This window comes from Thunnus albacares, chromosome 12, assembly GCF_914725855.1.
Source record: "Thunnus albacares chromosome 12, fThuAlb1.1, whole genome shotgun sequence".
Taxonomy (NCBI): Eukaryota; Metazoa; Chordata; class Actinopteri; order Scombriformes; family Scombridae; genus Thunnus; species Thunnus albacares.
Window position 1 is genome coordinate 11,347,161 of NC_058117.1, and position 14,009 is coordinate 11,361,169.

Genomic DNA, 14,009 nt, shown 5'->3' on the forward strand with positions numbered 1-14,009 from the left:
TAGAGGATAAAATAATTGTAGCCCTGATATTTCCAGAGCTGAAAATGGTGTTTCAAAGTATTATAAACTACTATCCAATGTTTTGGCCTCTCAAACCGGCCTTCTTGGAACGTATTTCATTGTCGTGACAATATCTTAAGCAACACGTCCCCAAAAATGCAACCCTATGCGTTGTTTTAACTCAGTGCAGTTTTGGGTTTAAATGCCAGGTTAAGAAGGAGGTCAGGGTAGATGGTTGGGTCCGCAAACTGTTTGACTTTTACACAGGAGGTCACTGTTTTGCATCCAATTTCTTGGCAATGCTAAATGCTTCTTTTAACCATGATCACGATCTTTCCTTAAGATTGTGCCTTAACCTAACCAATCCTTAACTGTAGCATCGGCAGATCAGAAGACAATCCTACACATCTTTATTGTAATGGTCTCAGTCCTTCTGCAAGGCGATGACAAATTACTTTTTTTTATAGTTTGGAGAATTTGTTGGGTTTGTAATTTTGTGTAAACAGGTATGTAAAAACTGCTCAAGTAGTGCACATCCAAACAAGCGATACTGTGATGAGAGAGGAGGGGGAGGGGCCTGCCAGCCAAAATGGCCAACAGGGATAAAGAAGAGGCAGAGGTCTGTCTGTGTGCTCGCTACCGGCAGGCATGAAGACAGAGAAAGAGAGAGAGAGAGAGAGAGAGAGAAGGAAAAGAAAGAAAAGAAAAGAGTGAGCAATTGAATAAAAACTTTAGTAAAAGAGACCAAAAGAGAGAACAAGAAAAAAAAAGAGTAAGAGAGAAAGTCCAGAAGAGAGAAGCAAGAGAAAGAATGCAAGAGAGCAAAGGACAGAAAGAGAGAGGGAGGGAGGGCGAGAGACATCCAGAGAAAGAGAGAACAAGAACCAGAGAGAGAGAGAGGGGAACGGAATGTGCTGACGCGGCGTTTCTTGTCTGAACTCCCCAAATTAATAATCAGCAGCGGTTTAGCCGAGCCGTGCCAGGAACAGGAGCCTACTGCCAAGTCCCGGCCAGGCCAGGCCCTCCCTGCTCCCAGCGTTACCCCCACCCCTCACTCCTACCTCCCCCACCCTACCCCCCACCCCCACCCCCCCAACCCCAGCACACAGCCCTGCTCCGGGGCCGAATAGGAGGCGCTGCCTGCCTGCCTGCCTGCCTGTCCTGGCCGGGCCGGGCCGGGCCTGGCATACAGCCACAGGGCTTTTGCTTGTTCAGGAGTTTTGATTAAATCCTTTATTGTGCTCCACTCACGCAAAGAGCTAAGGCGAAACACCGAGCAGGACGGAGTGGAGGGGAGGAGAGAAAGCAAGAGGGGAGAAAAGAAAAGGGAAAAAAAGAGAGGGAGGGGAGGGAGGAAGGGAAATGGATCCCTCTTTTTTCCCCTCTTGCTTTCTCCTTTTCTCTTTCTCTCTGACTGAAAAGATGTTTGATTTAGTCTGTGGGGAGTTGTAAAGTAGATAAAGTTTTTGCTCGCCATCAGCAGTTTTTCTTTTTTTTTTTCACCCTTTTTCATTCTTTTGTTCATTTACTAAATTGTTCTGGTCTCACTGTATTATCATATATCTCACCAGCTAGACGACCACAATAACATGTATAACAAACTTTGCTTTACTTGGTGTTTTTAGTTTTTAAAAAATTAGAATAATGTGCAAACAAATGCAAAAGACCAGCTAATCCAGTATTTTCTTTGTAAAACAGGTGCGTCTCCTGCGAACCTTATCATGTTTTATAGTGTTCTTTATAGATTTTATATATTCTCACAACTTTATACACACTCTATATCCTCCAACTGCTCCTAGTTCACTGTGCTCTTGTCAGTGCCGCAGCACCCCCGTGGCCTTTCGGAGGCTTTGTGCCAGAAGTGTAACAGTGATTTGTGTTGTTGTTTCAGCTGTTTCTGTGCCGGACCTGAGTGAGCAGTTCACACCACCAGAGACGGCTCCCCCATCCCTCGTCAGCCTGATCCAAGCCATAGAGAAGAGAGGTATATCCGTGTCGGCCAGCCAACTCACTCGTCTGTCGTCTCGCTCCCTGCGCGCCTCCCCGTCTCTCTCTCTGTCTATGTGCGAGTGTCTCCCTCCCGCCATCTGCCTCTTGCTCCCGTGCCAGAATTCGCTCACGAGTAGACGTATAGACATGTGGATCCAGTCAGGCCGTCACACACATGTAGAAGTGTACACGCAGGTTCGCGCAGACTCACGGCAGCCACCACAGTTGATTAGTTACTGGAAGAAAGAAAGAATTTCAGTGGCTTTGATTCACACGTAACATTCAGTAGGACTCCATTCACAGTATTGCCTCTTTTTTTTCTATCTTTCTTTTGTTTTTCTCTCTGTCTTTCACTCTCACACACACACACACATGCACACACAGGCATTTGCACAGACAACTATGCTGATTGTAGACAATATTAGGGACACTAAGTCTGTGTCCTAGTTCCATACTTATTAATTACTGTTTACTGTAGGAATTTTTTAAATCTTTTATTCATTTTAAGTCTATAAGATGTCAGACAGTAGAGAAAAATGTCTGACCAACAGTTCAAAACAGAAGTATATTGAGTTTAAAATGATATAAAACAGAGAAAAGCAGCAAATCTTCACATTGGAGAAGCTGAAACCAGAAAATTGTTGTCATTTTCACATAATAATGAACATAATTTACAGATTTTCAATATTCAGTTAGTTGACTAATTGTTTCAGCTCTAATGCACATTATCATACACATAGAGCTTCTCTTATTGTGCCTGTCATCCTTCACGACCTACTGACTTTTCATCTTAGAGATATCCTCTGAAAATGTCTTCCTGCTATTCATTGGGAAAAAATCTCAGTATTGATTTCTACCAGAGGGGCGACAGGAGGTCTGTCCCTGAATGTAAATAATATAATGTAGCAGTGGTGTTGAAATACTTGCCAGTGTCGGACACACACACACACACGCTCTGACTGCACGGTGTGGTTTTCACAACGACCTGAGAGACTGGCTTGTCTCAAGGAATTGCCTCCTTGATGCAGGCTGTCTAGACCCAGTGTTCCCTAAATGTTGTTTAAACTTGGGAAGTGAGTAATGTATTCATCCGGAGTTAAAATGTTTTCTGCACAGACATTTTCAGAGGATGTGTGAAATCTTTAACTCATGGAAAAGCTTAGTTAAATATGTCAGAATGTTGAAAAGCTTCTTCTTAACCACAACATAAAAAATCATAAATGTAAGATTCTTTTTTCCTGGAGTTTCTCTTACATTAAATCGTCAGGACAGTTTGGCCGTTCTGCCGAAACAATCTGCTTCATCTTCACTGTTATGTTTAAGCATGGTGAGTCTTTCTCAGTGCTGTTTCAGATATTTTCCACCAAGAAAAGAACAAAAAAAAAAAAAAAAAGAGAAACACTTGACACGGGAACATGTGTTGGCTCCGCTCTTGTAAATATTGCTTGTTGGAAAACATTTGAAGCAGCTCTCCTCCAACGGATTGATCACATTCTTTCAGTTGTTGGACGTGAGACTGAATTTAAAACAACACGCAGCTGAAATATTATGTTGGAAATTTGTATTTCCAAAACAAAAATGATCCGGCCAAGTGCTGTGTCACGCACTGGGTTTTGCTTACAAACTGAGATTGTCCAGCCAGTAGCAAAAATCACGTCTGCTGTTTGTTTGTCTGTATTAAATGTCCAATATTTTTTATTATGCTCTATTTTCTCTCCTTTCTCTTCATACCATGTGTGTTGTTACCGTTTCCTTTACTACTTAACAGTGTTTTGTTTTTTTATACTTGACTAGTTTCTTTCTCTGCTGATCTCTGTGAACTTTCACTTACCAACACTATCTGACTTCCTCAGGTCTGGACTCCAAAACATTGTACAGGACAACTGGTTCCTCACTTTCAGACAGTCCAGTCTACAGCCTGAGTTCTGGTGAGTCTTATCACATACTAAACTGGATTTCATTCAAAGTTTCATCGGTTGATTTGGGTAGTTTTCTGAGCCTGTGTGCTGCACTGCTCTTCATGTTTTTAAAGTTACAATATGTCCCTTACATCTACATCAATGACAGTAGTCGTCTACTGTTATGTGGTACATGTGACCTGTCTCTTACAATTCAGGAGAGACTGTAACCTGCCCCAGACTTAACCCAGACCTCATGACCTTCACGTCACAGAGCCGCATCTTTCACCAGAATCAAACCCAGCGTAGTCAACAGTATAGAGCATCCAGATTGCTCTGTGGTTGATTGATTGATTTTGGTGGATTTTCCTCTCGTCGTACGTTGCCTCTAACTGTCCCAAATGTATATTCTGTGGTCCAGAGAGTGACATCGGTCAGAAAGATGTGGGTTTCCTGTCAGAGTGTGTCTTGCGCTACCTGAGAGACCTCCCGTCACCTGTCATCCCTGCCTGTATCTACCCTCACCTACAAACTGCTGTCACACTGCAGCAGCAGGTCCTGCAGCAGTCAGCAGGTAGGAAACGTTTGACACTTTGACATTTTTATGATTACAGTGGGAGGGCATCTGTATCTCGCTACCATAATGGTATGTTCATGGACATCGGTAGTGGTTTTTGCTGATTTAAACAGCAGATTCTGTAGATTACTCCCGACCATTTACCAAATGATGTCAATATTTTTCGCATCATCTTCTTACCCTCAACTTGCAAGCACATGAATAGGCAATTTATATATCACAGTGACCATTTGGTCACCTTCTTTCCTGATTGATTGATTGACTGATTGTCACAGTGACTCAAGGAAGCTCCAGCATCTAACAGTTGAGTTGATTACATTTTTATTACTGAAACCAGCGGTCGGCTGCAATGTAGGAAAAATGCATTCACTGTATCAATCTAAAAAGTTATTGGATGCTTTGGAAAATATTCTGCAGAAGTGTGAAGTACACACAATCTGCAGTTAATGGGCTAAAACAGGCAAAGTCCAACATATAAAGCCAAACCGAAGTCATATTGCGCTTAACTGACTGTTTTATAGCTAGATGTAGTATCAATAAAATGCATGAAAACACTTCATTCTAGAAAATTCTTGGAACAAATTGATTTGTGAAATATTCTCACCCCGTTGCCATATTTTTTGCTTGTTTTAAGAAAATATTTTTGGACTCAACAGTCTTGCTAAGAAGGGGATTTTGTGCAGTGTAATTGAATAGCACGAGCCCAAAAATGAGCCGTGTGCTGCTGATGATGTTGTTTTAGCGAGCAGAATGGCACCTTTCATTGCTTCAATAACTGTAATTTAAGTAAAAGAATTGCACGAGGCCTAAACTGAACCGTATCTGCTGCTGATCGAGGTCAGCTGCGTGTCAGCGTTGAGAGAATAGAGTCAAGTGTCGGGAAGGGATGAGCTCACTTAGGCATGCTAAAAATGCTTCCGCTGATTCTGCTCTGCACATGGACACCATGATTTAATTTCCAATACAAACTAGACCTACATTATAAAAAAATACCAAGCAATACAGCGGACTTGAGGATCAAAGACACAGTGTTTCCGTTAGGATTTTTTTTCAGCAGTGATGCTTTTGCGCGCACGCAGGGCCCACGACGCCAGGACCCGTATTTGCACACACACCAGCAGTGGAATAACTTAAAATTACCTTAACATTGTTCCAGATATGTTTATCCATGTCCACAGAGTCATGTGTGTGATCATTTACAGCAGCATTTGACACCAGAAGGGCTCCAGAGGTTCAGATAAGTGTCATTGCAATAAATGTCAAAAAATGAAATGGATCAACACAGTTGGGGACTTTTGGGTTTCTCCCTCAAGAAAATGTGATGTTATTTGACTAAAAACGTTGCATTTTCACATCATATATGCTTACTGATGAAGTAAGCACTATGTTCTGAAATAATTTATCATTCAAAATCATCAAAATACTGAGCTTAGAAAGTGAAGAAAGAATAAACACAGACATCAGTCAGTATCAGTCATTCCTCCTGTCCTCTGTCCTCCCTCTGCTGCTGATGGGATTCACTGCCAGCAGGTACCCGCTGGTACAGGGAGGGGGGCTGGGCCAGTAGATAAGTTTACAGGAATTTTACTGGTTTTAATATTCGTGGCAAACTAAGCTAAACATTTACAGCAGCTACATACAGACAGCTTTCATTTTAGCTTGTTCATAACACTTTCCTATTAGCTTAACGAAGGTACCATGGTTGGCGGTAAAGGCGGTGGACGGGACGCTGCAGACAAAGCAGTTAAAAATATTGCATGTTTGTGCTTGTTGAACAGGTGGTTTGATAAATTACTCTTATTGGCTTTTTACTCACAATGGTTTTATTGCACAACTCGAGTAAAATGTTACCATTCACTTTACCTGGTTCACTGTCTCCACTGTGGCCTCTCTGCTCTGAGTGTGTGTGTGTGTTTGTGTGTCTGAACCCCGCCCTCGGTCACACACCGACACACAGAGCAGAAGAGAGGACATAGAGCTGCTGTGCGATCATACATGATACCAGTTCCCATTCTCTCCCCACTAGCTCCAGTCAGCTGCTGGAAGCGGAGAAAGTGCATGTGGTTTTCGTTGGTTGTGATTATTATGTACAAAGCGAAATTTCAACAGTGGCATTCATCATTTAGCAGTGGCGCTGCGCCGCTGTTGAAAGCATATAGGGGGGATTACTGAAGACAAGATTTCCTCACATGGGAAAACCTGATAAAACTGCACGATTAAAAGTGAAGTCACAGTAGTAGTTTAACGTCCGGATCCTCTTCATTCTTATTTGAATCCTTCCTGCAGATGGTGCGGTAGCTGGTAGCTATGACAGAGAGGTAAGCCTGGTCCTTGAGAGCTCCACCACCGTCCCTCTCCATCACCGTCTCACCCTGCAGTACCTCCTCACACACCTATCCAAGGTCACCCAGGCACAGGCCAGCAACGGCCTGGACACACACACGCTGGGACAGATCTTCGGACCGCTGCTGATAAAGACAGGCCCCTCCACCACTTGGTAAGTTTTTGGCTGATTGGTATTTTATACAGAAATTGACGAAACATAATGTATGTATGAGGTGATTATGTACAACTGGGTAACATTTAAGATGATCTACAGTATCACCTGATTGGTTGAATGACCATTTTTGGTTATTTTTCAGCACTATATAAATATGACTTTATTATATAGTGAGATCTTCCACCCTTAGAGGAATGAACATGAGCTAATCTAGAGTTTGTATTAATTTCATTTGTGAACTATTGTTAAATTGTCAATTAATTGCCTGACAGGTTGGATGAGGAGTTACCTGCCCTTGTGGTGGAGAGGCTTCTGATAGAGAGAACCACGGAGCAAGACCTCACTCCTCCAGGTATCTCATTTCTTGTTTTTATACTATAGTAGAGCACTAATTTTATGCAGTAAAACATTGATTAATAACTCTAATAAGCCACAAGGCATTTTAATCATACTTTACCATACAGATAACTTCATACTAGTAGGTTAGCAGTTTCCAGTGAAGTTGTTCTCAATCACAAGTTTATATTCTTACACTTGAGCTGTTCACTGGTTCACAATTTGGAGGATTAGTAGAGGAACTTCAACTTAATGTAATTAAGTGTGTCTATTCCATTACTATAAAATGGGTTTAATGGTGATGTCTGTGTGTGTGTTTATGTGTGTGTTTGTGTCTGTTTCCAGTTCTTCCGGCAAAGCCAGCAAAGTCAAAAATGGCTCCATCAGCCATGACAGACACAAGCAGCCTGCTGAACGACGCTGAGTGGTACTGGGGAGAAATCTCCAGGTAAATTATGAAAACAGACTGTTGTTGTTCAAGGGGAATTTGATCACAGTAAATATTGTGTTTCATAGATTTAAAGTACTGGATAAATAAATTGTCAGAGGCACATCATTAGTTACCAGTTACAATGTGTAACAGCCTTTACATCCTCAGGTTGTCCTCGCTATATTTAATAGATAGCGGTAAATTAGGATTATCAATAATTGTGGAAATCATGTTATTATCTTGCTGTTAAAATGCAACTGATCACGTTTAACGTTAATGAAGTGAATATGTTTCTGCATTTGCAGAGAGGAGGTGAATGAGAAGCTGCGAGACACTCCAGACGGCACCTTCCTGGTCCGAGATGCCTCAAGTAAACTGGAGGGCGAGTACACTCTCACTCTCAGGTAAAGCAACACTTCTGGTTTAAAGTTTCTCAAGAACATCTGCAAAAATGTAGCAGCATTAAATGAAAACAAACCAGCTGATCACTAAAAGTAAACAGACAATCTGCATACTTGCCCTTATTTTCTTTCCTTCTCATTTGGCTCTTGTCTCCCCCTGCAGGAAAGGAGGGAACAACAAGCTTATAAAGATTTACCACAGAGACGGGCGGTATGGCTTCTCAGAGCCTCTTACCTTCCTGTCTGTAGTTGAGCTCATCAATCACTACCGGCACGAGTCCTTGGCCCAGTACAACGCCAAGCTGGACACCAAGCTTCTGTATCCCATCTCCAAATACCAACAGGTTTGTGCTGATTGTCTAGCAGTTTGTTGATTGTATTTACTGCACTGAAGGCATTTTTTAATCTGATTATACCATGGCTTTGGGCTTATATACTCCCTATCTCTGCAGGATTTTATTGATCTGATGACCTATAACAGCCACTACACCTTTTATTAAAAAAACAACATCAGGAAAGCAGGATAAGATGTCATACACAGTAACTGCAGCTCAGTCTTTTCAAGAGGCATTTCCCTTTTAGAAGCTTGCATTTCTTTAGTGGTTGTCTAAGAATCATGTCAATTCATGTCATCTAATTCAAGTTCAAAGCAAAATCTCTCTGCAAGCCTCCTTTGAAATCGCCTGCTAGCCTTCCTAGCAATCTTTAGAAAAGTTTGCCCACAATATTTTTATGAATAACATTAAGTATGGTCTGTTTGATCTGAGTTTCATGGTTTCACTCATCAAAGTGGTGGTTATGCTTTCATCTGCTTTTTGCACGGCTTCAGTTGGTGAAGGAGAACAGTATAGAGGAGGTCGGAGAGCAGTTGAAGGTCTATCACGAGCAGTACCAGGAGAAGAGCCGCGAGTACGACTCTCTATATGAGGAATACACACGCACCTCACAGGTATGAGTTCAACACACACACACACACACACACACACACACACGCTGTCCCTCTCACACAAACAGGGGGTGTCTTGAATGAATCACCATTTGTATCGTGTTTGTTTTCTTCATATACTGAAGAAATATATAATCATGTACATACCAACATACATAACAACAAATGCAATATTAATTCACAGTATTACACCAAAGAAAATAGAGTACAAACAGGAATATGATCAATAACTTGTTAACATATGTATTCATTGACTTAGGGGTTAAGTTGCTGATCATTAACATCAGTGTCCCTCGTTTCCTCATCATCTCTCCACCATCACTATCTAATAAAGGCATAAAATGCCCAAAAAATATACTGAAAAAACACACACATCCAACAAAATACAAAAAAAGTATATTCAGAGGTAAAAAAAAAAAATAAAACTTTTGGAAAAAGATTACATTATGAATTTGTGCAAATATATATTGATATACCTGCTATACATTATGACACATCAGATTAATGTCCAAGTTTTGAAGACAAGTTGAAATTATATATGCAGGATTATATGAACAGTGTATGTAACAAAATAATCTCAGCTCATTGGTCCATTTACTATGTTCATCTAGCCGTTCTTGTGAGACAGTATGACTCTGTATGAGTAATACTCCCTGTATTCCTCCTCTCTGTTAGCTTTGTATAACAGTGTAATAGTTTTAACGTAGACAGGGAAAAGTTGTGGTAGTTGTGATTCAGCAGCTACAGACTTAATTAAAAACAATAAAACCTCAAATGGACAGTTACAATCTGTGTCCTTCTTTTCCACAGGAGCTGCAGATGAAGCGCACAGCCATAGAGGCCTTCAACGAGACCATCAAGATCTTCGAGGAGCAGTGTGAGACTCAGGAGCGCTACAGCAGAGAGTCTTTGGAGCGGTTCCAACGTGAGGGCAACGAAAAGGAGATTCAAAAGTAGGTTTTTATGTTCATGGGATTCTTAATAATCCTAGTTTGAGCATTAACAGCATAAAGTTAAAGCAACGGATGAATAAGATTCATTTTACTGGACCATAAAACTGAACTAAGCTAATACATTGGAAGAGCAATCTGTCAGATTTTCTGTTAAGCATTCACAGTCTTGGACTAATTTTTGTCAATTTGTTCAATCAGGATCCAGAGCAACTCAGAGCGTTTGAAGTCTCGCGTGAAGGAGATCCACGACAGCAAGCGTAAGCTGGAGCAGGACCTGAGAGACCAGGTCTCCGATAACAGAGAGATCGACAAGAAGATGAACAGCCTCAAGCCGGATCTCATGCAGCTCCGCAAAATCAGAGACCAGTACTTGATGTAAGGGGAATTGATTAATGCACAGTTGCATTGTAGTCCAGTTTTTAGAGAATATCAGCTGTACATGCACACACCAACACTCACACTGATTCACTTATATACACTCACTTATCAAAAGTTTCTATCTAAGTAATAAACTGTCTGCTTTCAACCTGTGGTCTTTTTGTTTTGCAGATGGCTCACACAGAAGGGGACGAGGCAGAAGAAGATCAATGAATGGCTGGGCATAAAGAACGACGCTGATGAGTAAGTGTGAGACGAACTAACAGCTCAGCAACTTGTACTTTGATGACCGGGTGCTCTACTACATCCAACTGTAATTTAGACAGTATTGAGCTCAATGTTTGGTTCAGATTATGACGTGCTCTTGAGTGTCTGCTGCTTTATTTCTGTGTCTCCAGCTCCTACTCGCTGGAGGAGGATGAAGGCTCACCCCACCATGATGAGTGTACCTGGTACGTGGGTGACATCAAACGCACCCAGGCCGAGGAAATGCTGAGAGGCAAATGTGATGGAACCTTCCTCATCCGAGAGAGCCAATCACAGAAGGGCTCTTACGCCTGTTCTGTAGTGTAAGTTTGATTTGTGCTCGTTAGGAAAAATCTACCTAAAAAGTCTATTTTCAGTCATTTCAGTAGATATAGACAATAAGTAATGTATATATTCTGGACAATAAATAGCATCTTCAGACATGATCTTTGTCTTTCTAGTGTGGAAGGTGACACCAAGCACTGCGTCATCTACAAGACAGCCACAGGTTATGGATTCGCTGAGCCGTACAATCTGTATTCGTCCCTCAAAGACCTGGTGCTCCACTACAAAAACGTCTCCTTGGTCCAACACAACGACCAGCTGAATGTAAATCTCGCCTACCCGGTCCTGGCCCGCTCTCAGAATCAGAACCAGCACCCAAGATGAATTATCCACCAGCAGTGTAGGACGCCAACCAGGGTGGGGAAACTAAATCATTCACTCATACGCATTGGAAAAAACAAAACAAAAAGAAAGCTCTGAACAATGGTTGTTCATGTGTTTAAGTGGCGGGTAACATCAACACAACGGCCACGACAGCACGGCTGGAGGCTGGTGCTAATTTCCCTGATTGACCCCAGTCCAGCAAAGAGCACTCCTTGCTAACAGCATGGCTACAAAATAAGCACACTACTACTACCGATAACTAAGCACTGTACAGTTAGCCTGGCTGACGCAGTGAGTTTTAACGTGGGGGAGAGTGTCGCATTAGCCAGCCATGACTGTACAGTGTCAGTTATGGGGGGAAAAAAAGTGTGAGAAATTTACAAGAAAATACCTTTGATACAGAAGAGAAAAAAAAACAGGACTTGATGTGTTAAAAGGAAGACAACATAAGCACACAAAAAAATTTCAAGATGGAGAGAAATCCTGAAGAAGAAGAAAAGAGGAGAGACCAGATGGTGGGATGTTGGGAAAAATTTTCAGGAGGCACTTTTGTTTTGTTTTTTTGCCTTGAACATGTGATCACTGTCCACAGACAAAGGCCCGATCTGTCATCCCCAGACTGCCTGCAAACTCTCCATAGACAAAAGCCTGAGCTGTCATCCACTGAAAGGACTGGCTTGGCTAAACCGGGCTGCTCGCTTCACACCTAAAGGCGGCTGAGAAACCGTGGACCAGGGGGTGTAGTCACTGGAGCCTGGGGGCTGGGGGGCTGGGGGGTTGGTGGGGGTGGGGGGGGAGAGATTTCTTGGGGTGGATTTTTTTTAGGGGGTTTTAAACAGATCGTTTCAATTTAAAGCTTGCGCAAGTGCCATAGTAATAGCTTTGAATGACCACAAGCCTGTGTCACAAGAAGAAAGGGGGCACGTCGAGGTTGAAAGCAAGATGAGAAGGAGGGAGGGAACGAGCGGCTGTCGAAACAGACAAAGCTACAGCTTTAAAAAAATAAAAAATACATACATATAGGTACAGTATATTTTTATGAAATGTTCTTTATTTCCGACTGCTTTGGCTTGTTGCTGTCTCTCAGTGGGCCTCCCTTTGAATTGACGAGGTACAACGTTATTAATACAGAGTAGAAATGCATGGTACATATTTGGTATATTGTGAATACAGAAATACTTTTTAATCACAATACACTAGATGCAGAGGTACATCGATAAATGCAGTTCTTCATGATTCAGGTTTCCTTCTGACTGAAGTTGTGGAAAGACGCCTGCATCAAACTTGTCTTTGTTTCAAACTTCTTCCTTCTTTTATTTCATCCTCTTTAATACTGTAGCACCTGTAGCCATCGACTTAAGGCATAACTGTTAGTGCTCCTCTCATGTGTCTTGTTCCTATATGCTAAAGACACTTGCAGAGCATCAATCTATGTGATTATTGTATCTTCGGTACTGTATTTGCTTTGTCTCTAGTTAGATAGACTGTTTTAGCGCTACAATGTCCTTGCAGATGTTTATTGTCTTTTTTTTTTGTTTTTTTTTAATGCAGATTCACTGACGGTACTTCCCCTCTTTGCGCTTGACTGTTCATTTCGTCACAAGCTTGACTCACAGAGCTGTTGAACATTGATGTACAAAAAAAAAAGAGAAATTCTCAAGAGAAGCAGTAATATAACTCGTGTACAGTATATTTCAGACACACATGCAGTCAGTGTATGTGACCTTGTGTTTCTTTATGTTTTCAGATTTTCGCTATGCTCTTAGATTCTGTTTAAGGATGCACAGTATCCAGCTAATGTGAGCCAAATGAAGGATGTCTTTTCATGTAGCAAGAAAGAGAAAAAAAGAACCAGTCCTTTTGCCATTTAGCATGGCCTCTGTGGTCTGAGAGATTATCTAGTACAGTATGCATGGAGTCCTTCGTTTGGGTTGTTGTTTTTTCTTTTTTTTTTTCACCTGGCACCAGTGGTTGATAATTGTGCTTTTTGTAGTGCATATACAGTATGATGTGTGGTAGTACTATGCACAGCACAGTAGTATGTGGATAAGAGTAGGTTTTACATTTACAGACAGTTCTCAGATCAATTCCCGCCCTTCGTTCTGTTCTGTGGCAGTGAATTAATCCTCTTCTCTCATGTTTGAGATTGTACCATCCATGTTCTGTCTCGCTTTCAAAGCACAATTCACTTGTGTAGAGGCAGGGTAATTCACTTCTTTTTCTGTGGTCGATGAAAAGAGGCATCACATGACGCCGCTTTTGAAACTGATTTTCATAGTTGATTTCATGAGATGAATGAATATAAATGATCTCTCAAATTTCTTACATGTACTAGACACTAGATTGCCAAAAAGAAAAAAAAAACGGTATTTTTGAAGAAGAGGAGTGTAGAGGAGTTAAAACTCATTGGCATTAGAAAGGGTTTTTTTTGTAAAAGTTAAAGTGCACTGTTTTTAAAAGTTGCACATTTGGCATTTTGGCTTGTGTTTTATTTCTGTTGAGGAGGGATTGAAATTAAGGTTTTGTTCCAAAATGAGATATTCACCCACTCTTCTGGAAGTCAATTATGAGTTAATAACACAACTTTCTAACATAATATCATTTTTGTTTTTGAAATTTTGATTCACAAATTTCAGGTAGCAACATTTTTCCAAACAGACCGTTTTCAAATGAAACGAGAACCAAC

At 41.3% G+C, this 14,009-nt stretch overlaps 1 protein-coding gene across 2 annotated transcripts in view; it reads left to right on the plus strand.

Annotated features, from left to right (window-relative positions):
* pik3r2 (phosphoinositide-3-kinase, regulatory subunit 2 (beta)) overlaps positions 1–11,763 on the plus strand; it is a 29,903-nt gene extending 18,140 nt beyond the window's left edge. For both annotated transcript variants that reach the window (XM_044368776.1, XM_044368777.1), the window contains exons 3-16: positions 1,892–1,984; positions 3,843–3,917; positions 4,309–4,461; positions 6,751–6,961; positions 7,237–7,316; positions 7,646–7,748; positions 8,036–8,134; positions 8,295–8,475; positions 8,961–9,080; positions 9,888–10,030; positions 10,229–10,405; positions 10,580–10,651; positions 10,807–10,977; positions 11,116–11,763. In XM_044368776.1, coding sequence (XP_044224711.1) covers positions 1,892–1,984; positions 3,843–3,917; positions 4,309–4,461; positions 6,751–6,961; positions 7,237–7,316; positions 7,646–7,748; positions 8,036–8,134; positions 8,295–8,475; positions 8,961–9,080; positions 9,888–10,030; positions 10,229–10,405; positions 10,580–10,651; positions 10,807–10,977; positions 11,116–11,323 — 1,886 coding nt within the window. In that variant the 3' untranslated portion in view covers positions 11,324–11,763. The remainder of the gene's footprint in view (positions 1–1,891; positions 1,985–3,842; positions 3,918–4,308; positions 4,462–6,750; positions 6,962–7,236; positions 7,317–7,645; positions 7,749–8,035; positions 8,135–8,294; positions 8,476–8,960; positions 9,081–9,887; positions 10,031–10,228; positions 10,406–10,579; positions 10,652–10,806; positions 10,978–11,115) is intronic.
* The last annotated feature ends 2,246 nt before the right edge of the window (positions 11,764–14,009 follow it).